This window comes from Eleginops maclovinus, chromosome 1 (genome assembly GCF_036324505.1).
Source record: "Eleginops maclovinus isolate JMC-PN-2008 ecotype Puerto Natales chromosome 1, JC_Emac_rtc_rv5, whole genome shotgun sequence".
Lineage (NCBI taxonomy): Eukaryota > Metazoa > Chordata > Actinopteri > Perciformes > Eleginopidae > Eleginops > Eleginops maclovinus.
The window spans coordinates 11,544,600-11,570,432 of record NC_086349.1 but is presented as its reverse complement, the minus strand read 5'-3'; the positions used below and the strand labels follow the sequence as shown (position 1 = coordinate 11,570,432).

General features: G+C 42.2%; 1 protein-coding gene across 3 annotated transcripts in view; it reads left to right on the top strand.

Moving 5' to 3' along the window:
- The window catches only part of prdm16 (PR domain containing 16), a 169,028-nt gene that overhangs the window by 45,375 nt on the left and 97,820 nt on the right, over positions 1-25,833 (top strand). For all 3 annotated transcript variants that reach the window (XM_063886978.1, XM_063886969.1, XM_063886986.1), the window contains exon 2: positions 10,736-11,199. In XM_063886978.1, the coding sequence (XP_063743048.1) occupies positions 10,736-11,199 (464 nt within the window). The remainder of the gene's footprint in view (positions 1-10,735; positions 11,200-25,833) is intronic.

The window sequence follows — 25,833 nt, the reverse complement described above, 5'->3', positions numbered from 1 at the left end:
CACACACACACACACACACACACACACACACACACACACACACACACACACACACATGGTTCTTTGGTTGTTAATTAAGTGGCCTAATTATGGAAGATTTGACACTGAGCCTGTGTGTGGGTGTATGTGTGATTCTTGCCATTGTGTATTTGATTACTTCCATCTTCACACCGGGCGCACACAAAAACAAATATGATGCAGCTCTCATACAGCCTCCCTCTCTCTCTGGCACCGGTCAGTCTCAGCAGGCCGATGTGTATCGATGGGTCCGGCATGCAGGAGCCACCCGAAGGAGAAGAAGGCTGTGTCCCTGTTCCCAGAATTCTTTGTGGTTGGCCTCCATTGTTCGCCACCACTTGTATACAGTATTGTCAGACTGATTGTGAGCCTGAGCTCTCTCACTCGCTCCGTGGACGGCGAGAGAGCAGGCCGAGCAGAGGAGACGGAGGGAGAGGGGATGAGGAGGAGGAGGAGGAGGAGGAGGAAGGGAGCAGTAAGCATTGTGTCCCCTGCTCGCCATTCTCCTGCCTTCCCATCTGTTTCCCTCTCTTCCTTCCTGTTTCTGTGGGATAGTGAACAGATTAGTAATAGCTCGGCCACAGCTCCTAATAAGGGAAGTCAAGGTCGGGAAATACGATGGATAGGTTGGAGATATCATCTGACTGAGTGGTGCAATAGTTTTGAACTCTGACACCTAGCTGCTGGCGCTGACTTTGATCACTCTGGTATACAGTGTGTGTGCAATATGATATATAGCGTAGCTCTCCATCTCCAACTGTATTTTTTACTCATCTTGTTAATATTTGAATGCACTTTTTAGTGGTTTATCTAAGCTGACAGTGAATTTGTTTATAGGGCCTGTAAATGGCTGCAGTGTCATTCACGTTGCTATTAAATGCAGTAACGCATGCTATCAATTTGATTGATTCATTTTTAATCAACATCATCTTTAATCAAACAAATGATACATTCATGTCCTCACATTGAGCTGTAATCAGAGAGTGTTTTTTGCATTGTTGCTTGATATATTTCTTTAATTGAATCATTGATTATCAAGTTCTCTTAAATGTTCTATTATTGGACTAATCAGCCACTGTATATGTAGTCCCTGTCTGCTGGGTGATGATAAATGGTGTAATTATGGGAATGATTTACATTGAACATTTAGTCTAAAACTGAACCCTAACACAGGTTCAACAAAATACATTTTCCTGACACATCAAAAAAGCTTTAACCAGGAAATATTAAGTATGTTGCATGATTAAAGGGATGAGCTGATAAACAAAAAAAACAAATACAAAGAGTATCTTCAAGATAGAATAAACTATTTACTGACAATATCTTAACAAATCCTTAACATAATAGACAAATCCAGTGTTTGGCTATTGTTTTGTCCTGCCTATTGTTTACAGGTGTTTTTGGTAATGTGTCCACCCCCTGTATAGCCTATTCTTTGGCATAACATATATCCTTTTGAACACCAGTTTAATATCCCCACAGGGATCATTTAAGCTTCATCTGATCTAATCTAATATACATTTTCTGGAAAAGTTCAGACTTAATGTGTCCGCCTTAGATAGTGTGTGTGTGTGTGTGTGTGTGTGTGTGTGTGTGTGTGTGTGTGTGTGTGTGTGTGTGTGTGTGTGTGTGTGTGTGTGTGTGTGTGTGTGTGTGTGTGTGTGTGTGTGTGTGTGTGTGTGTGTTCTGCTGGTTGCGGGCTAAGACAGGGCTGCGTACCGGCCTCCTGGCTGAGTTTGAAGCTAAGTGGATTAGCATATCTCCCATGTCAGCTCCATTCACTGTGACAGCCCGATGACATGGGACTGTGTGACGGCCGCAACCCACCTGACGTCCACGGCTCAGGCTTCCCAGCAGGTGGTCTGACTCTGGGAGGGAGGGTGAGGAGAGAGGTGGGGGTGAGTCAGAGGTGGGCTTTTGGAAGGCAAAGTCATACTCTCAGAAGTTACAAGCCTCAGGTAGAAAGAAAACCCTTTTGTCTGTGGTTTTGTGTCGTGAAGAATGGAAGTTTGCACCTTACCTTTTGTTTCACCTCTCAGGACATTATTTGGTATACTATGTTTAAAAAATAAATACATACAAAATGTATTTAATGTAGATATTTGCATCTAGCATGCAACATTTGACTAAATTGATTTACTCAATTACAATTCTATTTCATACAGATTTGTTCCGATTGTAAAGAAATAGGGCAATAATAATACAACAATAAACAATTGCTGTTAATATAACAAGTTCATATTGTTTGCATTGATAACATATCAATTACAATTTTTGATGGAGTTTTCTTTTTGACTTAATTTAACTCAGTAATTTATTTCAAGTCTTTACACTGATCTAAAAATATTAGTAATCGTATACTGAGTGTCATGCTCAAGAATAGGTTATATTATTTTAAGCATTGGAACTTCTAATTGCAGCAGCTCTGCCCATTGAACTCAAGACTGCTGCCGGTCAATTGGTTTATTATTTTATGTTCACCTTGAGTACTATTTTTAATATTACAGAAATCCAGATAAAACACATTCATGCACACACAGACATAATCCCAGTCTTTTCTTGCTCACACAGGCCTTCTTACCACACACTGTCTAGTCTCCCAAGAACCACCTCCCTCTGTTTCTCCTCCACCCCCACCGCCATCCTCCCTCTCTCCTCCTACACAGTCTCGTGCCGGCCTAGCCAGGCAATGCTAACACTTTTGTCAGGGTGATTAATAGCATGCTGGATTGTCGTTAATTCACTAGCTAATGACTGGAGGGAGCGGGCGAGAAGAAGAGAGACGCGGAGCGGAGCGAGGCTGCACAGTAATAGACTGATGTATGGGTGTAGGCTGCTTCCAGTGGCAGAGGTGAATATCATCACCCCTGAGTGCCCCTCCTCTATCCATACCAACAGCCGGAACTTCAGATATACCGCTACTGTATAGTAACAGAAGCTATGATGTAGCACACACACATTCAGATACAGGTTACTCAGCTGAGGTTAGTTAGTGGACATGTTTTTGCACAACTTAAACCTGATAGAAAACTGGCATTCTGTTTAATTAATAAAGTTCATCCTGACCTCCAGAAAGTCACATCATTTTTGACACAATTGCAAATTTGTGACTTTCCCAAAATATTGCACATTGCACAAGTTTTTTTGGGATAAATGTATTTGTTTTAAAAGCATTGATTCTTTAAGGTTTTTGGACATGTTCATTTGATTGTGGCTCGTAAAAGTAACTGAAAAAAGATGACAGCGGACTCAAAGATATTGCAGGGTATTTCTGTGGTTATTGTGCTTACGAGATCATGTATTGTCAGTTTGTCTGCTTGTTTTTTGAACTAAAAAGACAGCACAAATGTTTTTTTCCTCCTCAAATTTCCTCTTTTTAGTTATGTCACACAATAGATATGCATCAATATACATTTTTTACAATTATATATTATAAACGTTGCAACAGTGAATAAGAACAATACATAAGTTGCCTGTAAGAGGCAGGAAGTGATCAAAATATCATGAATATATTGAAAAAACTTAAAAAGTGACTTAAAATTTTGGAATAGAGCCGTACACTCAAACAAAAGATGTGTCCCTTTCACATATCCATGCTGATGTGCACACACACAGTCATGCAAGCCGACCCTCTCTCCTCCCTGGTTAATAGGAATAGATGGGTTTGTTCTGCTCGCTGTCTGCCTTGGTGCTCCCTTAGCTGGCTATCTGGCCCCCCGTGTGGCTTGCTAAATGAAGCTGCACCAGAAGTTGGTGTAGACACACACACACACACACACACACACACACACACACACACACACACACACACACACACACACACACACACACACACACACACACACACACACACACACACACACACACCACACATACACACCACATACACACTAGAGAAAAAGAAATAGACAAGGGTTATTGCAAAAGCTTTCCCTTATAGTATTCTCTTTATCTCTCTTTATGTTTACATTTACACTTTTCTTTGCCATTTATTTTAATGTCATTATGCACCCAGTGTTCGACTTTACGTTGTTGAAAAACTGTCTACATATTTATTTATGGTAAAAATTATTTGTATTGATTTCCAACAATTCTCAGAATATTGACACATTGCCCTCGCTGTTCCTCGATGTGACGGATGTATTCATAAATCTGTGCTTCCACATTAAAAATCTACCTTAGTGAAAGGGACGAAAACTATTAATTAGATTTATGAATAATTTGAGATGTTGGAGAATATTTATCTTCTGTGGTGGACATTTAAACTTTGCCGCACCATGGTTTGAAATCTTTAGAATGCCTAGGTTTAAATTATTCCTGGGAAATGTTCTCTTTTGGATATGTAAGATGATGTGCAGATATAAGTTGTAACTAAATCACATCTCATGTATTTCACTCTTCTGATCTTATTTAATGTGATTCAATCTTATAACTATCTCGTTTTACCTACCCATCCCTACGTGTTCCCTCAGCTATTCCTGTTTTATCCAGCACCTTTCACCTTTATCCATCTTCTCAGCTCCCCCCCCCCCCCCTCCTCCCTCACCCTGGTTTACGTTTGCAACTCAATTTGGCAAATGTAACTCGATATTGATTATTATTAATATTTATCATGTTTGTGAACATGTTTTCCTCTGGTGCTATTAATCTGCCCTGTTAATAAATGTCTGCAGCAGCCTGGGCCCCGGGGCCCCCTTGGGACCACAGGGCCACCACACACACTCACACTCATACATACACACATGCAGACACACACAGACACATACACACACACACATACACACACACACACACACACACACACACACACACACACACACACACACACACACACACACACACACACACACACACACACACACACCTTCTCAGCTGCAGGTTTCCCGCTGTCTTCTAGCTGCTTGGAGACTTGATCACAGTGTATGTCGCACACACACACACACACACACACACACACACACACACACACACACACACACACACACACACACACACACACACACACACACATACACACACACACACACACACACACACACACACACACACACACACACACACACACACACACACACACACACACACACACACACACACCATTAGAGGACGGAATGCCTTTAGGCTGCTCAGCACAAATCACATCGATACATCAGCCTTGTTGTATCGGCAGCATACACAAACACAAAGTGCACACTCACGTATAAAAACACACAGAGGCTCCAGTTTGTTTCATATTGAGCTGCGGTGACCAAATTCAGTAAAGTGTCTGTAGTATTAACGTAGAAATGTTGAAATGATCTAGTGCTGGGAATACGTTTTTATGTACTGTTCAAATACTATAAAAGAAAGGAAGTGAGGGAGATTCATACTAAAGCATAGAGAGAGAGAACAGGCTAGGGACAGCACCCCCTAGCAGGTTTTATTCACTGATAACTCATACCAGTCAAATATAGCAAAGGAAAAGCACTCGTGTTGACACACACCTGCACAGTAATAGACACGCACAGACACACACAGCAGACAGAACCTTGGTACAAGTTTATATGCTGTGGATATCCATAGATAGAATATGTTTTGTTTTCATTTTAGTTTTGATAATGTTAGCACTTAAAGTAATAAACACAGTTTTACTACACATGATGACACAAGCAGTATAAGCTGCAACTCACAATAGCTTCAACTTTATTGCTGCAATAAGTTAAATGTGTATTTTGCAATTACTATGCACAGCAGCAGCGCATATGCAACCTTGTTAGAGAAAAAACAACTCCTTTTCCTCTTTGTTTGTTTGTTTCTATGTTGTTTCTGCCTCAGTGATCCTTCTTTACCTGCTCTGAAGAAGCCATGTTCTAGTTTTTGTGTTGCTTGAAAATGATCCCTGGTGCTTTTACGAGGGGAAGTGTGGCGTTCTTGCTCTGAGAGGCTTGCTGGTATTGTAGCTGACTGTGCCCCCATTTCTCTCTCACTACTTACAACCACACACACACATGCACACACACACACACCAAACGCTCTTCTTAGGCTACCTCATCATTATGCTTTCATTTACACATCATTTTGAATATAGTACCCCCGTGCCACGGTGGAAAAATACACCATTGTACAGTTTTTCACTTCGCTCTCTCACTCACTTTGATTTGCACTCGTTTGATTTTTAAGGTTCCCCCTTCCCCCGCCCCTTCTGTATTAAACAGAGGTGTTTTCGGTTCTTTTTTGTGTGGAGACAGAATCATCAAAGGCCTGCTTAATACAGAGGAACAGGTACCAATATCACTCTGTGGCCAAATGATGCAGCTAAGTGGGACCATATTGGCGCAATATAGCAGCACAAACAGCAGATTAAGCTTAGGGCTTGAATGCCGCCCCTCGCACGCACGCACGCACGCACGCGCGCGCGCACACACACACACACACACACACACACACACACACACACACACACACACACACACACACACACACACACACACACATATGCCCACAGCTCCCACATCAAAATGTTTGGTCATTTATTGCTCAAGCAGCTACCCATTTTTCATATCTGTCATGGTCCACACATTCTCCCTCTGCCCCCCATTTTTTTCTTTCACCAGACAATTTTTCCTCCCCATATTTGGAGCCGGTGCAGAATTTTGCATATTTTTGCCTTTTCCCTGGATACAGTCTTTTCATCAGCTGGCTTTCCTTTTGAATTGAACCAGATCAATTTACGGCCAGACAAAGATACAGTCTGTGTGTGTGTTGGAGGGGGAAGGCAGTGAGGAAAAGAGGACATGTGTGCTTTATGATGGCAATCATCGGCACACACGTCCTATGTCCAGCTTTTTTTCTTGTTATCATAGCCACAGCCATGGCTCCACTGTGCTCTCTAGCAAAGCTGGTACTAAATGCTCAGGCTATTGTTGGCATCTATTATAGCCTGCGGTCTGAAAGGCTGTACACTAAAATACATCTTTATTTTACAGTCTTACATGGATTTGTGATTTTATTTTTCTCAATGAAGGCATGACTGCTTACTCTGCAAGAGTTTGACCTAAGTTGACGCTGCATTTAAGCGTTCCTTTCCCAGAATTCCTGCATGCAGTCAGTGTTGTTCCTTTCCACCCAGACTACTTGGAGAATATAGCTCAGTCTATATACCACAAGGCACATGTGTTTGTGTGCGTCCAGGCAGACGGCAGAAAATGACTCCAGATCTCTATCTTTCTGCATTTAAGTCTAGAGTGCTCTGATTAAACACGACCACAGAACAATTTGCCCGTTGTAAGGCCCACCGATTAAAGCACTGATTTTCAGCACCGTGTCAAGTTATTCTGCCATGGCAACGCTGATTACTATGTTATCAGCATTTCAGATTTTTTTGCATTTTATTTTTGATCTTGAGTCATTGGAAATCATTTTGTCCGATTTTTTATAAAAGCCTTGTGTTCTGTGATTATTGTTTGATATATTCAACATTGTTTAATGTGTATTTTAGAAAGTGAGTGTCTAAAAATGTCATATCTATGACACATCTAGTAATTTCATTGTGACATGCAGTAATTATGAGATATCATCTTTACCTACAACACCATCTGATCTTTTGCACATGTGTTTATAGTGCAGTAACAGCTCCTGCAGTTGCAAACAGATGTGTGTTTGTGTGATAGCTGGCATCTGTGTTCATACGTGCCCTGAAATCTTTGTTATTGCAAGCCATGCTACAAAGCAAAGAACCCCGTTTATGGCACGCATTTACAATTTATCAAATAAATGGGATGCCTTCATGTGGCCTGGGCCCGGCTCTCAGGCAGAGCAGCGTAGTTTTCCACTGGAATAACAGCCGCTGAACAAGCAGCCCATTGTAGCCGCAGCCAGCACCGGGACCCCCAAGGTGCGAATTAATGATTGACCCCTGATGTAATCAGGATAAATAGCTCCCCGTAAAAGAGAAAGAGATGGCGAGAGGAACAGAGAGAGAAAGAACAACATAAGGAGCCAGGGAGAGGAAGGCACTATCTGGCCCGGGTGTTTTTTAAGAAGCCCTCAGGGAGACGAACCTAACATCTCTTTCTGGGTCTACTGAGACCCAGAGCTAACATACAGCTGTTTAAAAGCAGCTCAGTCGTTAGGTTTTAGACTCTTCGCCTCCTCCTCTTTGTCCTCTTCCCAGCCCCTTTCATTCTTTTTTTGCTTACTTTTCTCATCTGCAACTTTTTGTGGGCACTGGTCGAACATGGTCGTCTTGTTTTATGAAGCGCAGAGAGAGAGAGAGAGAGAGAGAGAGAGAGAGAGCATGTCTCTAGTGCCGAATAATCTAAAAACCTCACAGTTTTTCTCCAGGCAACTTTTTTATGAATTAACTAAGCTACAACTGAAAGCTGAATTTGTTTAATATCACACTGTGTTTACCATCACTGCCTCACTTTACTGCTTCATGTGTCTCACAATAGATCTTTTGTTCATTAAAACTAAGAGGGGTGTTTTCACTCATTTTCCTTGTTACTCAATTATTTGACGTAGCGATCTGTACGTTTTTTTGGTACACAGAGGCTCTTAAAGCCAAACGGTATTTAATAGATTTTTCCGAGGCTGTCTTTCTGCTTGTCAAAATTGCTCTCAATGGGTCAAGTGCCAGTTAGAGTGGGGGAGTAAAGAAGGAGAGTGAGTGAAAAAAAAAGAGTGTTTAACAGCCTGAAAACACTTTTGATTGTGCCGAGGGAGCAGCAGATAGGGCTGAGTTATAAAACTCTAATTGATATGTGAAAAGTGGAAGCTACTGCTGGCTCACTTGTTCCAATGCTTAATTGCACGCATTCGCTGAGCCCCTATGAAACAGTGATCATTAAAAAATGGTTTCTTTTCCAGTCAAAAGCACTGGATGACGCAGAATCAGTCATAAAAGGCTGGATTTTATTGCTGCAGCTTTATATGATAAGTTTCCCAGATCTGCATGGACATGCTGCAGGTTTGCCAGGCACTGAAAAGCCCTTGTCGCATGCTTTCATAGTTTCACATTTCACATTTAAAACATACATGTCAGTTGATTTAACAACTTTCACAGTCTTCTGTCACTGGGCAGAAACCCAAATATTTATCAAAAAACGGATGCACTGTACGATGAATAGACTCTTGTACATTTAAGTGAGCCCTTATTCACCATGCTTCCTTCATCTTGCTATAATTTACAATCTGCAGTGTTTCCCAGCCTCACCAACATATGAAGGGATAAAAGTTTAGAAATACGTATTCCTAAGAGAAATAAAACATATTAATTGTTGCTTTAATTTTACTTATTAATGATGCATATCTGTTGCTTTAAAACACAACCCACACACTTTCATTGTGACCTAATAAACTTTCAACACTAACAAGCACATTTTCTAAATGTCTTGTTGCAGCTCCAGCTAAATTGTGGGAAGCGGTGGCAGGCTTGGCAGCAGCTAGATGGAGGCTAGCAGAGAGAGAAAGCTTGATTGAAACCACTCCTGCTGTAATTTTGGGCCTAGTTAGCCCTCTGATTGCCAGTCCCTGTGTTTAGATAGTAAAACTGCAGTGGTGCTTTGACTAAAGACACCAGGATCTGTTCAGAGAGGAAAAGGAGACATCACATAGATGAGCTGAGACACACACGCACGCACGCGCGTGCACACATGCACACGCACACGCACACACGCACACACACACACACACACACACACACACACACACACACACACACACACACACACACACACACACACACACACACACACACACACACACACACACACAAAGTAAAAGCTGACTAAAGTTTTGTGGTATTCGGAGGCAACATTTATTAAAAAGGTTCAATTTTCTTTACATGTTCTTGTTTCAACTTCATGCTGGTTTGACTTCTCAAGTAAAATCAAACAAATAATTTGAATACAAAAATCCTGAAATGTAGGTATTGTAAAAATATTATTCGGTATCAGTAGAAACACAAACAAGGGATCATGCTGAGTAAAATCTGGAAAATCCCTTCAAACCCCACACAGGGAAGCAGCTAACTGATAAGCTTGCACATTGTCAAATATTGACTCTCCAAAAAAATTGTTCACACATTTAGAGAAATGTAAAACTTACATCCAAATATTAAGCATATCCACACACGTATACACATACACACTTGAGTTGTGCCACATCAACATCATTTTCACTCAAAATTGAAATGGTGGGTTCCTTGAGTGCATGCACAATCATCAGAATCAGAATCAGAATCAGAAATACTTTATTAATCCCAAACTGGGAAATGTGTTCATATTGTCAATCTCTGGAAATGACAATAATGGTAGGCGATGAGGCTAACAGGTACTGGCAATAAAAGTAACTGCGATTGAGCTGAGAACTTTCCCATGAACAACTAACCGTATTCTACCTTCTGAGCGTCTGTCTGACTCTTCGCACACAGCCTCTGGAAAATCAGTGAAATCTTGTAGATGAAGTCAATAAGATGGCTAGGTATACTTTTTTTCTCTCTTTGCACACATTGTGGTTTTCAAAGAGGTTTTATGATGGAAGTGAAGTGCTTTTTAAAATAATTAAGGGTCAAGAAGTCAGTAGATGCGCAGCGTCTGCTTCGAATGGAGACATGTCTTGGACTTTGATTATTAAGTTTATTATTATACGTTCCTCCGGGTCAAACATAAGAGATACGTTATTTAATCCTCTGCCTGCCTAATAACCCTTGTCTCTGTATGTGTGTTTTGTCTCACAGATGACAGTGAGCCGGTGGACAGTATGTACGACACAGAGGCTGACCTCCCGGGTTTAGCAGCCACAGGCGGTGCTGATAGCCCAGAAGACGACGCAGAAGACGGCGTCATCAACATGTCCCCCCTGCCCTCACCAACTCCTTCCCATCCAAACAACAACCACCACCACCTGCTGCACCCCCAAATCTACGCCACCCACCACCACCACCTCATTCACAACAACAGCAACAGCAGCAGCAATGACCAGGACTTCACCACACCCAAGGAGGGCTCGCCTTATGAGGCACCTGTCTACATTCCTGATGACATTCCCATTCCTGGCGACCTGGAGCTGAGGGAGTCCTCTGTGCCTGGTGCCGGCCTTGGTGTTTGGGCCAAGACATGCATTTGTGCCGGCGAGAGGTTTGGTCTCCACAGCACGCTGCATCATGACGGCACGGGCAAAGATGGCTCCTTCGGATGGGAGGTAGGAACCAGCCAGGCTTCTTTACACTGTTTTGGGTTACATTCAATTATGTTACATTTATCTGACACTTTTATCCAAAGCTACCTACAATAAGCCCAATCAAGCCTAACTATAAAAATGCACAACAGCCAGAATTCGCCGCATACATCCCCCCAAAAAACCCAAACATTTTTAAGTGCTACATACATACATTAGACTTTTTTAAATGTATTTGTTATTGATTGTGTTGGCCAAGGTGCAGTTGGAAGTATACTTCCTGTTGCCCTGTTATCAATGGAGAGCTTGTTCCATCATTTAAGTTATTTGTTTTACTATATAACGCTTTGATCACTTTAATGGCTTGTGACACCCAGTAAAGTATGAGATGAGCTCTGAAGATGGTAAGTGAAAGACTGAGCCGGGCTTCATTCATATTTCCAGCCATCAGTCTTTGTCCACAGCCCATCTCATTATCGGCAAAGATGCCCATTCCATTTGCATAGCCTTTGTGATTGGACTTCATCTTTTGATCCTGCACACACACACACACACACATACACACACACACACACACACACACACACACACACACACACACACACACACACACACACACACACACACACACACACACACACACACACACACACACACACACACACACACACACACACACAAACACACACAGATATACAAACATACACAACACACTGAATTCCAGCAGCACAGCAATGTCAGACGGAAAAATCTGGCTGATTAGCGGAGGTATCAGCTTTTCTGGGCGTCGGTCCGAGTGAGCACACTCATTTGGTCACGCCACCCGATATAGAAATGGAAGAAGCATGGCCTGATGCGGTGGCGGCATATTGAACTATTAATTTTCATTTCAACATGACATTAGAGGATATTGAAGTTGCTTCAGTAAGCTCATTACGAGAAAAAACTCCTGATCCCAGTCTCTCTCACTCTCGGTCTCCCCCTTTTTCTTCTTTCTCATGTGCCTAATCAGAGATGAAATATACTGGCCTGCTTTTCATTTCACTGACTCCTTGACTATTTACTTTTTTGGGGGCCGGTCATTTACATCCTCTGATATTACATTTGTTTATAACAAGGAAGAGAGATGTTGACAAGGCCATGTTGGAAAGGTCATGATGAGCTTGAATTAGACACCAGCAGCTGATGTACCTGATGTATACAAGTTTATATAATTTGAGACGGGACCAACAGGCAATGCAATGATTTTAAGATGTGTTTTTCTGGAAACTATGAATTTGGAAGACAAAAAAGAAATTGAGACATTCTTAGCAAAGATTGTAATGTTATTATGTTAGACACCATGAAGGCATCAGATAATTTAATTTACTTGTAGAGCTAGAGCACATTTCATGGTAAAAACATTCTCACTCGCTCAAAGAAGTCTGATGCCGATCAATGAAATAAACATTCAGACAGACTAGTTGAGTAGAACGCCCTTGTGTTTGTCAATAAGTTAAACAGGCAGAATTGAGTTAAAAAATATTGTATAAGTTTGGAATTAAATGTTTATTTACAGTTGATATTTACAGTGCATCTGGCAAAAGTGTTCACATTGTTGTGGAGAAAGTATACATGTTATAATTATTGTAGTATATATTCTAGTTATTATATCCTTGGAAGAGCTCATAAAGTAAAACTATTAATCCCTCAGATTTTAGAAAAACACCTAATAGGTTCAGTGTGAAGAGCTAGTGGTGTTTTACACCAAGCCTTCATTTATTCTTTTCACCCTGTTTTCTTCCAACAGTTGTAGGAGCATGCACGCGATTAGAGCACACAGGCACACGCTATATGGCCATGTGCCAAGCTGCACATTTTCCTTTTTTAAGTTCATATTATGGCTAGCCATTCGGGGTGCAAAGGGCACCTCTCCAAAAGCTACACTCTCCCTGTAGCCTTCATGTTTTCTCTCAGTTTTCCTCCTCCTTCCTCTTTTCTCCCCAGACACCCCGACTATTGCATATTCATCAGCTAAGCTCTAGCTCTCTGGCTTGAAGGAAAAAAGGCCACCTTCAGCTCTAAAGAGATACATTCACACAGAAAATACTGGCTCATACACACCACCCTGAAAAGGGAGGGACTCAGCATATTGTTGTACTTTTAAGTTGTTTTTTGGCCGCTTTAAGATCAAGTTTGAAATGCAATAAACAAGCTGATAAATTAGACTACAGTATGTTCGTGAACACAGTCCACATTCTACTACATTTCTGGTATTTTGGTCAAATTTTTGAAACCTTTTGGAAGCAGATTTGATTTTGATAGATCTTGCTGTTGCTGTTAGCCTTAGGTCATTCTTATTTCCTTCAAAGGTAAATTCCCTTGTCTTTGTCCTCTGAACATGTTAAAATGGGGACATTGATCGGTCTTTTTTCCTACTACTCCTGAATGTTCTTTGGAGGACTCTCTCTGGGTTAGGCTGTATTATTTTTTTAAGATATCCTGTCTGGTTTGGGGCTGGAAGGCTTCTGGGTCTCTCCTCTCCCAGACTCTTATCAGAGATAGTCATAACAGTCAGCCTGTTGATAGTCATCAACAGACTCCCCTAGGAGTCCCGTACACCCCCTTTCACCTTCTACCCCTCAACTCATCTACTGCCTCTGGTCTTAGACAAATAGACAGGCGAGGGAGCGACAGAAGTATGTCTGAGTGAAGAAAGATGTTGAAAGAAACCAGAGAGAAACAAGTATTAATGGGGATGGATAGAGTAGGAAAAGAGGGTGCAAAACACACATTTCACACAGTGTTATGTTAGAAACGCTGGAGGATTCTTAGGGTCTTCATGGAAATTCTGTGAATGTGTGTTTTACACCAGTCCCCTGCCAAAACAGGGGATGTGTTATGAAAGATAATAAGTGAAGTCATGTGAAATCTCTGTGGTGTGAATGTGATCATATCATGCCGAGGCTTCTCACAAGACAAATTGGATTAAGTGCTGAATTTAATCATTAGAGTGATTAGTGTAACTGTGCTTCCTCTTTATTATAATTTGATTTATAGTGTATTGCCAATGTAAGGTGAAAACCTTTTCATTCTAAAATGGTACTCAATCATAAACAGCCTTGATTTAATCTTGATGACCAGACCACGTCATTTTGATTTGATCGAATCATCTTAAAATTTGAGGACGATAATGTAATTTTGCCCTATAATCCTTCTTTGCAGTTATAGAGTTGTTTCTGATCAACAGTGATATCTGCCATCTGCAGTATTATACTCTACTCCAAAACAAGTTTAATTACAATGACTGCATTTTTGTGGATGTTTTACTACTGCAATAACTCATCATGTCGGCTTTGCGAGCACCGCGGTCTACCAACGAAGCCAAAGGAGCTCCAACAATCACATGGCGGACGTTGTAGTGCTTTCTGGATCACTGAGTGGAATTGTAGATTGGCGGGGAGAAACGGAGAGAGCGATAGAAAGAGAGAGTGAAAGAGTAGCGGTAAGGGAAAGAAGAAAGAGGAAGGCAGAGAGGAAGCCTACTATTGTCTGTCCCGGGGCGCTTGGGACTGGAAGAGGTGTTAACTCAGACTCATTTCAGTGAGACGGACAGCTCAATCTAAGAGCTGCTTTGCTGCGGGCCATGGCCATTCTCTTCTGTCTCAGACTCCCTCTCTGTGCCAGCACCGAGTCATCCATTTAAAAACCATTATGCTCTCCCTTTAGCACAACATGATAGAACACCGGGGCCCCAGGTCTCCCGCATGTGTGTGTGTGTCTCTCTCTGGTTGTGTGTGTGCGGGGCTGCCAACCCCTCAGGATAGGAAGGCCTGAGCAAGCGGAGTGAGGCAAAGCCCTCAGAGAGTCATGTGTGGGGATCTGCTGTCAGACTGACTGCTGCTATTATCTGGCCGGTAGATTGGCCTGACTTCCCTATTGATAGAGACATGTCACCATACAATGGCTGGAGGTCTTGTGCACTGACTGGCATTGAATGGACTCACTGATCTAACTCCCTCGGGTGTTCAGATGGCAGGAGAGAGGGCAACACATCTGCGGAAGTGTTTTTGGGAAACAGCTCATGGTAATAAGGACAGATTTACAGCTTGTATCTATGCACAGCCTGAAATGTTTCCCACAGTAACGGCTTTGATCTCAATGTTCTTAGGAATAACGAGATAAAATCAAGTCAGTTAGATCCGTATTCAGTACGTTCGTCAAGCAAACAAGCAGTTTGTGCGAGCCGTCTCTAAAAGATATTAATGGTGTTTACTCTCACTTGTCCTTACCCTGTGACCACTGGGTGTGTCCTCACACCTCTGAATCATAGCTTTTGAAACTCAAGCAGCACACATAAGCTTCTCTCACTATCTTTTGTTTTTCCTTGTTTGATTGCTATCTCATAAATTTTCAGATATTAAGGTTGACGCACTTCAAGAGCTGCAGCACAACCTCACCAACTTTAAAGGGACAAAGTAATTTACTTGTCCAATCGGACGAGTTACCGGTGGTTAAACTTGTAATTACCAATCATGGTGTTCAATTTATGAAATATAAATGTCACACAGCACTATACCTTCAGGGTATGGTATACTCTGAGGCATGATAAGGAGGATATGAAAAAGGACACATTGTGCATTTTGATTTTGTGGATGTGCATTGACTTAGTTGGATGAGGTCAACATAAATGCTTTCACACACAAAAACAATGAATCATAGTCCATGTCAGCCCTGCAGCCATATTTGTCTCTTTGCAGCGGCGGACCTTGGGATGACTTTGTTGCCAGGCAGACTTCATTTTCTCTGTCCGTCATTCTTTTTCTATTTACTTTTTGTGGGGTGATTTTCCATATCAGTATCATTCACCCAGTGATTTATGGAAAGAGTCGAAAAAGTATGCTAGCTCTTCTGTTTGCCCAGTTATTGACTTAGTGATAGGCTAAGACGTCTGGCGGGCACTCTCATGCCGCCAAGGTTCTACGTGACAGATACCCATCCGGCCATGGCATCATGAATCTCCATCCCCCTCTGTCAGGCGCTAAATCTCCAGCTTCGCAGCTCGCTTTACTTTACTGTGCTTCTTTTGTTCTCAACCCAATCGCTGAACTTTGCTTATGTCCTGGTTTCCAAACTTTAGAAGAAGTCCTGGCACACCCTGACACTTATCTGTCCTGACCCACCTCTTGCCTCCTAAAGTGTTTGCTTGCCTTTTGTGTTCTCCCTGAAGAGGGCGGATGGCCAAGTTGTTATGATGCAAGATATCCCTATAGGGCATTCAAGGTGCAGCTTGGAACTTGTCTGATCTGTTTGACTTCTACAGAAAGGTGTTTTTTATCTTGATGTTTGGCCCTTAATGTGACTGGTACTGATCTGATAGGGCAGAAACTCCCTGGGACTGCCTGTAGACAGTAGTCACACCAAGTGAATGGATAGTATGAGACTGAGAAAGGCAGTGAGATAAAGAGAGAAAGTTGTATCCTGCTCAATTTGACTAATGTGCTTTCCAGTGTTCTCACGGTGACAGTCATGTTTTTTCATTTAAATATGAGTGTTGGTTAAGGTCAGAGCAAGTAAGCTTTAACTAACCAAAACACAGGAAGCATTATTCCTTGATGAATTCATTTGCTCATCATCTATTTTGAGACAGTCTATCCTGACATTACTCCGAGTTAACTTGGACCCCTGCCGTGTAGAATATTGTAAAGTATGAGTGAAGCTCTTTACTTAAATGGGGTCATTATCATGTCTTTTAGTAATCAAATCAGGACCATGCTCTGATGAGCATGGCCTTGTGCTCAGAGTACTTCTTAAAACCACTTAACAGGAAAAACAGCAGGCCTTCTCAGTTTTACCTACTCAGATCTAGTTACATTGAAAAGAAGAGGATAATTGGATATTAAAGGGTCAGTTCAACTAGAATGTGCACCAAAAAAAAACATACTTTTCCTCTTAGCCTATGAACTGTTATATTTAATGATTCAATTTTGAGATATTTAACAGTGAAAATGATGCTGCCCTCCTTAGAGTATACAACAGAATCATTTCTTATTGAGCAAAACACAGAAAGATAGGACAAAACCACATTTCTGAAAGTCTGGGCACAAAACACACGAGCTGTCTACATAATGATGAACTGCAAGGGATAAGTACAAGAACGTTGTTATTTTTTGTGATTCGGGTCCTTAAGGTTTTGCACATAAAGATCTGCTATTTAATTTTGCGTTTGACTGTCTGTGTGCATTCAGGCGCAAAACACAAGATTTCACAAGTGTTGTGATAAAAACAATCAACTTTAATTCTGAAAATTCTGATTTATATTCTATTTTATTACAGCTAACTGTTTTGTTTTTTTTAAGAATTGGTTATATAAAATTATGTGTTAAGGTATGTTGATACTTTGGCACATATGTTTATAGTCCCACATTGTAATGAAAGGGATATCAAACCTGTGGTTTCTAATAACAGCATTGACCAACAGTGTGCGGTTTTCTGTCATCATTATTTGACTTTGACAGAAACCTCAAGTTTACACACGGAGCAAAAACACAGGATAGAGAGCGTAACACCACATGTCTTGGGCCTGGGTGCTGTAATATCTTCCATTCACGTTCATTTTATGTAGGTTTTAAACATGCCATTAGCCAATTTAATCCAATTTTCCCAGCTTTCGGAGCACTCCAGTGGAACAGATTCCATCTAATATTAAACATATGGTCGTTGTTGCCCCTAGAAACACGACAGCAGCGCTGGGCTTTTCTAAGAAGCTGTTAAAGACAAGCCTCCTGTGTCCCAGCGCAAACCGTTGTCAATTATCTTCAATGAACATGGTAATTGATAACGAGGAAGCAGGGCAGCAAATTAAATGTCAGGTTTGATTAGAAGCCTGATACCTTATCATTTGTTCATAACTCGTTACCAACATCTGTTAATTAGTTAATAAATTAATCTGCAGGGCTGGGATGAAAGGTGCGCAGGCTCCCAAGGAAGTACATCGTGCAAAGTCATCCATCTTTGATAAGAGTGGAACTTGACAAATATTGTCCCTGGGATTTGGGCTGTTATTACTTGGTCATTGGTTTCAGACCTCAGCCACTCCAACCAAGCACTTTCAATGGAGCCTCTTGTTTGCATGAATAACCCCCCCACAGTGTCCTCACGCATCTCTGCCACAATGCTATCCTTTATTGCAGGAGGTTTCTCTTAGCAGACTTGCTTTAAACATTAATTTAAAAACCCTCACTTTGGCCATCAGTCCTCTGTGGTGAAGCGCAGGTAACGCCTGTGCAAACCACTCTCCAACCCCCTCTCCAACCCTCTCTCCAACCCTCTCTCCTCCTCTCTTTCACTGTGTATCTTGTGAAACCCCATCGTTCATCGTTGCCCAGATGAATAGTCCCATCAGTTAGCGCCTCGGGGCAGGAGCAGACAATGACACTGCTCTTTGCTACAGTGTAAGATGATGACATTTGTCAAATGCTGTTTGCATTGTTGATTAGATTTATGTTATTATGTAGACATACCCTTTTCCGCATTCCCAGCTCTTGCTGCTTGGCTGATATTTATGAATAAGTCATGAAACATGGCTCATCTTATTTTAGCTCTGTCGTATTCTGTATGATATATTAAAAATGTCAAATGTTATATTTGTTGCGACTTTCAGCGTATAGATGATGGCCATCCAACACCAGATCTTTGTTAGTCACAGGTTACTGACGCTTTTCACTCACTTCTCCTTTCGACCTCGCTTTAAATCTCAATCCCTTGTGCTGCTTAACATTTCTGTGACTCAAGCAGGAGGTGGTGACCTATTAATCAGGTTCCCGTGGCTGTTGTGATTGCCATTTTCCATAATCAGATACACAACATGGCCTAAAAGCCTTGGCTGTGCATATTCTTCTCCTTACAGTTCATGAGCTGTACTGCAGACCTCAATCCATGAGCAGTGAGCCAAGGAGGTAACTGGTTGACAACTGTGCCTTACAATTAGTACTATTATTATGTACTGTATAAGGACTAACGTTTCATCACAGTGTGTTTTTGTCAGAGGTAAACAAAGGGTATGAAGCCCTCTTAAGCAAAGCATTGTCTCTACAAGGAAAGAGGGGGCTTTGAATGTCTTAATATAAGCAAAGGTTCAAGTAACCTTAAAATTCTCAGTTTTCCTAATTATATACATAAACACAATATTAATATTCTGCACATTCTAGTGTATACTGTAAAGTTCAGTACACGCACAGGCATATAACCTGCACATTAACTCATACCCATGGCCAGAAAAACCTAAAGAGACACAGGCAGGCGGGAAAATACATTCTCCCCTGTTTTTCTTTCCTCCACTCAGTCATTTGGAATAACAGGGTAGAGTGAGAAGCTAAGCACGATGACGACATTAAATCTTAAAACAGTGTTGAATTGTCGAAGTGTCGAACACAGCGGGTTGTCTTTACTTTGGAAAGTCTCCGGAATCGCTCGGTTGACTTTTGCTCATTTTCTCCAGCACTGTCATTTGGAGCAAAACCCGGAGTCTCGTCTGCCTGAGACAACATGCAGGTTTTGACAGAGAAAAGATTTGTAGTTCTGTGTGTGTGTGTGTGTGTGTGTGTGTGTGTGTGTGTGTGTGTGTGTGTGTGTGTGTGTGTGTGTGTGTGTGTGTGTGTGTGTGTGTGTGTGTGTGTGTGTGTGTGTGTGTGTGTGTGTTTGTGTGTGTGTGTGTGTGTGTATGTGTGTGTGTGTCCACATTTTTTTGAGTTAATCATCTTGGTTACCCTCAACATAATCCTGAGTCTGTCAAATTTCCCCAGTTTATACTAAGAGTTTGGTGTAATATCTTAATATAGTACGAGTGCTTGTGTCAAGATGACTAATACCCAGAAACACACAGTTTACACAGATGTTACCCAGACATTGTATTCACGAGATAGCATTGCCTCATTCCATGCTGTTTGCAATAGTCCAAACACTAGTCACTGTGATGTGTAATCGCTGCTGTAAAACATAAGTACAGTGGTATGTAGTTGATTTTGATATCATCTGTCATCATATCTGAGATGGTTGGCCTAGGATATTTATTTATTATGTTCAAGAATGACTAGGACATTCACAATCAAAGTCTTGAGAAGTAAATAGATACTTCATACACTATATTAAATAACTATGCATTCATCGCTTACATGACATATTAAGTATGTGATGACATTTCACACAGCTTGTTTTACTTTGCAGCTACAGCTGTCACCAAGACGTTGGTTTATGTAGGTGTGAAAAAAGATTAATCATACTATTGCTTCGTCATTTGTTGATATGCAGTCAACTACTACAAGACTGACAGCTGTACGAAGTATGTTTTTACTATATCTTTCTCTACCTGAGAAAGAAAATAAGTCAAATTAAGTCCACGTTTTGTGAAAACACAATTTTCAGTGTCGTGAACGTCACTCATAAATCTAGTGAACTAATAAACAAGCAAACAAATACAAATCAACTCTTATTCTCACTCCATTCTCACCATAGGGAACAATAACCTTACTATTAATCTGGTGTTCAGAAAGAAAGCAAAGTCACTAATTAACTTGAGTTGTGCAAATCGGCTTAATGGTCCGGGCTGTGCACCACAAGCCTCTCATCATTATTGCGTCATTCTGTGCCATTCTTTTCGTAGAGAAAGTGAGCTGATGTCGGTTCAGCCGGTACGCAGTGGTACCCAGCATGCCACCTTGTACCAGGAAGGGTCGATAAAAACATGAAAAATACTAGACTCTTAGGCCTGAGTCTTGTCATACTGAAGTGATGCCAAACAACAGAACAAAAGCATTGACATGTGTGTGAGTATGAGTGTAGGTGCCTATGGTCCCACGTTTACCTGAAGGTATTATAGGTTTAACTTGTTCTCTCCTGACATGATGGTTATTTGACAGCATAATATCATTATTATGTTGTTATTATCTTCATGTCCTACATCTACATATCCTTGGCCATTCCTTATTATTTAATAGTAAAGATAAAATGCTGGACCTGCTAGTTAGTAATGAATCTGGTCACATGTCACTCTATCTGCTGTCATTTAACTGAGCTGCTGTGTTTCTGGTAACAAAGCCTGCTCCCCTCTGCTGGCCACAAACTCACAATGCCACTTTCTGAACAAGTTTCAAAGTACCTGTTTCAAATTTCATATGGCTGGTGTTGTTTATCCAGAGAGGTAGGAGAGGCAGCGAAGAAAAACATGCAGGTGCACAGTATAAGACACACAAAGACGTTCACACACACTTGAAGCTTGGCCCCTACACAACTTTTCAAGCAATACAAAAAGTACTCTTCTTCCTCTCCAGAGTGGGGGATGCTTGACAGGCATCATCATCACTTAAATTTGTCTTTACACTGCATTCCAAATCCTATTTTCCATTTTCATCTCTTTACTGTTTATGTACACACACACACACACACACACACACATACACAGACACACACACACACACACACACACACACACACACACACACACACACACACACACACACACACACACACACACACACACACACACACATACGGAGAGCACATTACCCTCTCTGGCATTGACGTGATGGATCACCACAGAGCCTTCTGAGCATCCCTTGTGTTTGGCTGTACACTTGTATACAAACACGTTACAATGTCTACAAATACCAGACTTTCCTTTCGCATGCCAATGTTCTTTCAAGTATCTGTTAACTGACAGTTTACTGACAAAATACTTGCCATGTGCTTTAATTATACCCAGATCACAGGCTCACATCTTTTCCTTTGTGATTCATTGATTTTTCAACCCCCTCATTCAATCTTATGTGCCCTTCCTCTCTATTTCTGCTCTCCTTCTTTTCTTTTCCCTCCCTCCTCCTCTTTTCCCGGCCTCCGGGGACCTAGTGCTTCTAATTCGGCCTTATCAGTGAAGTAATTTAGCTGCCACAGCTTGGGTTTCTGTTGCGCGGCGAGCGGCACCATTGTCCTGCCCTGCTGTTGCTGAGATAAACCCTCAGATTGAACAAAGTCCGCACTGACCTTTACAAACTCCCAAATCTCACTCTCTACACCCCACCCACAGATATTCTCTCTGCCTCAAGCTCTTTTCTTAGGGTGGGAGGGGTGCTTGGGGCACATCAAGTAGGAGGGAGGAGGTGTGTGTGTGTGTGTGTGTGTGTGTGTGTGTGTGTGTGTGTGTGTGTGTGTGTGTGTGTGTGTGTGTGTGTGTGTGTGTGTGTCTGTGTCTGTGTGTGTGTGTGTGTCTGTGTGTGTCTGTGTGAAAGAGTGAGAGTGTGTGGGGTCAGGGTGGATTGAGTGAGCGTGAGATGGACAGGGGAGAGGGATTATGATGGCTGACTGAGCCTGTCTATATTTCCAATGGCACTTCGCTCTGAGAGGGAGGCCAAGGAGCAAAAAGTGCACTGCAAGCAAACCATTCAAGTGTGCTTTTTCTGTCTCCTTCAGACCGCTAGAGAAGGCTTTTGTGAGCCACATTGTCTGACCTTCCCGCCTTGGACATTTAACCAGAAATATGATTTATTTGGTGTAAAAGAGAGTTTGTGTCTGAGTTTTTCATACTTGCTGTTGATGTCTCTGAAACGGCTCATTGAGAGGATTCTGAAAAAAAGCACTGTTGAACCCCTCATCTTACCTCCATTGTTCTCTATCATGTCCTTCATTCCTTGGCAGAAGGCCCAAGAGGAGTCTGTCGGGATTGTTGCTTTGACACAGTGAAACGGCTAGAGGGGAACGGTTGAAGCCAAGTGGCTGGGGGATGGACGGGGCGGGGGTTGAGGCTGTGCCGGGAGGTTTGGTGCACAATGCAACAGGAGTGCCCTCTCCATTGTGAACCACTGTCATCCTTCAGAAGCCACTCAACCAGCTCTCCACGCTGCAAATCCTCTCCACTCTCCATTCCGTATGTCTGTCAGGCAGGGAACCTCATCAAAAGGTCTTGGAGTTGGGGATTGAAACATTGTGGGTGGAGGGATGCAGCATGGTGGAGAGGAGGGGAGGAAAGAAGTGATGTTAGTGTAGAGTCAGGGTGGCGGTGTGTGTGTGTGTGGGCGGGGATGATGTTGGGAGGGACCGGGACATACCAAGCAATAAGTCCAGGTGCTGTCTTGAGAGTCAGTGACTGAAGATTTGAGAGAATCTGCACCACTCTGTCTGTTGGTCAGGGTGGCCCTGTGTTCATCTCACCCTTCATCCATGCCTCCTCCTTCCCACCTCCCCCTGCCCAACACCACCTGCCTGCAAGCCACCACCAGTGTTCCCAGGGAGATGAGCGCCACAGAGAAGAAGGCCCACAAGGGATTAACTTTTCACATGGCTGGGAGTCCTCGTCTCAAAAGACCTGACAACCCCAGACGGCTTGATTAAAAAAGAAAAGAAGAGAAGAGAAGAGGAAAGGAGGGAGGGAGGGAGGGAGGGAGGGAGGGCACAGGAGGAAGAGAAGAGGGGGAATTCTTCACATGATGGCCCTGAGAGAGGGATTTTGGATATTGGGTGTCTTTTTTTTCCCTTGGGCCAAAGCCCCCATGTTTTGGTTGAGAATGAGCAAATTGTTCCTCCTGTTCTCTCCGCAGTCCCTGTGTTGCCCAGCCTAAAGATGCGGGTGGGCACCAGCACACATCGTTGACTCCTGACAGGAAACCTAGAGATGTCCTCTAGATTTGAAGAAAACAAATCATGGTGGGAGTGATGGCCTTTGATTCCCCTTCGGTCATTCTTTGGATGCTAAATCCATCAAAGAACCACAATATTTTGTCATCAATTCCAATTTCTTTACCATGATTTGATTATATCATGATGTCTCATTTAATTATCTGTCTTTAACGTATTATCAAAGCCCTCTGTTGTTCTGTGTCTGTCAGCATTGCATTACACTCAAGGAAGACATTGGCAGAGAGATTCGGCCAACCGTTGCCGGCTTAAAGTTCTAGTGTTCAAGTGGCAAGGCGCCCTATTTCCCCTCACTCCATCCCAGATAAATTGGGCCTCTCAGGTTTGTCTGTGAGAAAGAGAGGACAAAAATCAAAACAAACGCTCCCACTGAAGTGAAGATGGGAGTAGGGGTTGGCTTTCCTCTCTGGCTAGCGGATCAGCAACTCAACCTAGCGGGACAGCGGGCCACTTAATACCTCCCATCTTGTCCAGGTAACAGAGTGGCCCAACAGGGGGGTCAGCGAAGGTAGCAGGGTATTGTCTTACAGATCACCACTCACCCTCTGGCTTCCTCCACATGGCTCACTTACCCTCTTCTCATCTCCGCTGCGGGGACACACTCGCCCTCTCTTCCCACATCCCGCAGCGAGGATACAAACATCCAATGAGAACGTTATTGTGGATGTTTAGACCCGGTTTCACTCTAAAAGCTACGCTGACGATGAACCATACTCTATATAAAAAAAGCATAACATTTTCAGGCTTTGATGGAATTGCCAGGTTAATTTCAGATAAAGAAACACCGTAATCGGGTATTTCACATTCAGTAAGTTTATGCGAGTTCAATCATATTTTATACATAAGGATATTTGCTTGAATATAGCAACTGGTTTAAAACCCATTAAAGCATAACACAACCACCCTCAAGTCTTTTAAGTCTTGTAGACTAACTTCTGCTGTCAACACTGGTAATGCGAAGGACAAGAAACGCTGTATCTAAAGGGTGACTAACAGAGTCAATTAACCCTAATATCAGCCCAGATTTCTCATTAATCATGCCGCTTACCCGCCATATGGCCCCAGACTCCAAGAGGCTCTGTACCTATTTGCTGTTCACTTGACCTTGCTTATGGACCCACGGGAACACAGGAGTTGATTTCAGTCCTCCAGGATGTTGCGGGCCTTCTTCCTGGTCTACTGCATAAATAGATTAACTTATAGGAAGATGAACAGAACTCCAGTAATCGCACAAAGACCCTTAAGTGGCTTGTGTTTTTCACTTGTAGAAGCAATATAGAGAATGAATATGAAACATATTAGTATATAACATGTGAAAGATAGAAACAGTATAAACTAAGTATACATCTTTAATATTGGCCACAAACACACACACACACACACACACACACACACACACACACACACACACACACACACACACACACACACACACACACACACACACACACACACACACACACACACACACACACACACACACACACACACACAAACACACACACAGATTCATCGTTATGCATAATTACACAAGCAAAGACGTGTAGTAATATAATAAACCTGAAACATAATGGTGTAAGGGCATCACCCGTTAGTCTTATCCACAAAGACAGGTTCTGGAAGTCATAATCCAAATGTAAAAGCACCTCCTGTTTCACAGCAGGCATCACCGTGTATTAATGTGCCCAAAAGTAACAAAAAGTATGTAAAGTATGTAGTCTCTAATAATAACCACTCAGAGCATGGACCCCTGCTGTCCCTGAAGTGACATGAGTGACAGAACTGATATGATATACTGACTCTTATTCTTTTGACCCTCGCAATAAATCAGTGTCCAATCAGTATTTCTTTGTCTGAGCACTCCTTCCCCGCAGCACGGCTATCATTAAGTGACTCATTTAGACCATCACAGGTAGGCCCGCTTCACAGCCTGCTGGTGGCTTTTAATGGGGAGTGGAGTTCTTTCTACTGTAATGCATGCTGAAGTAGCTAGGG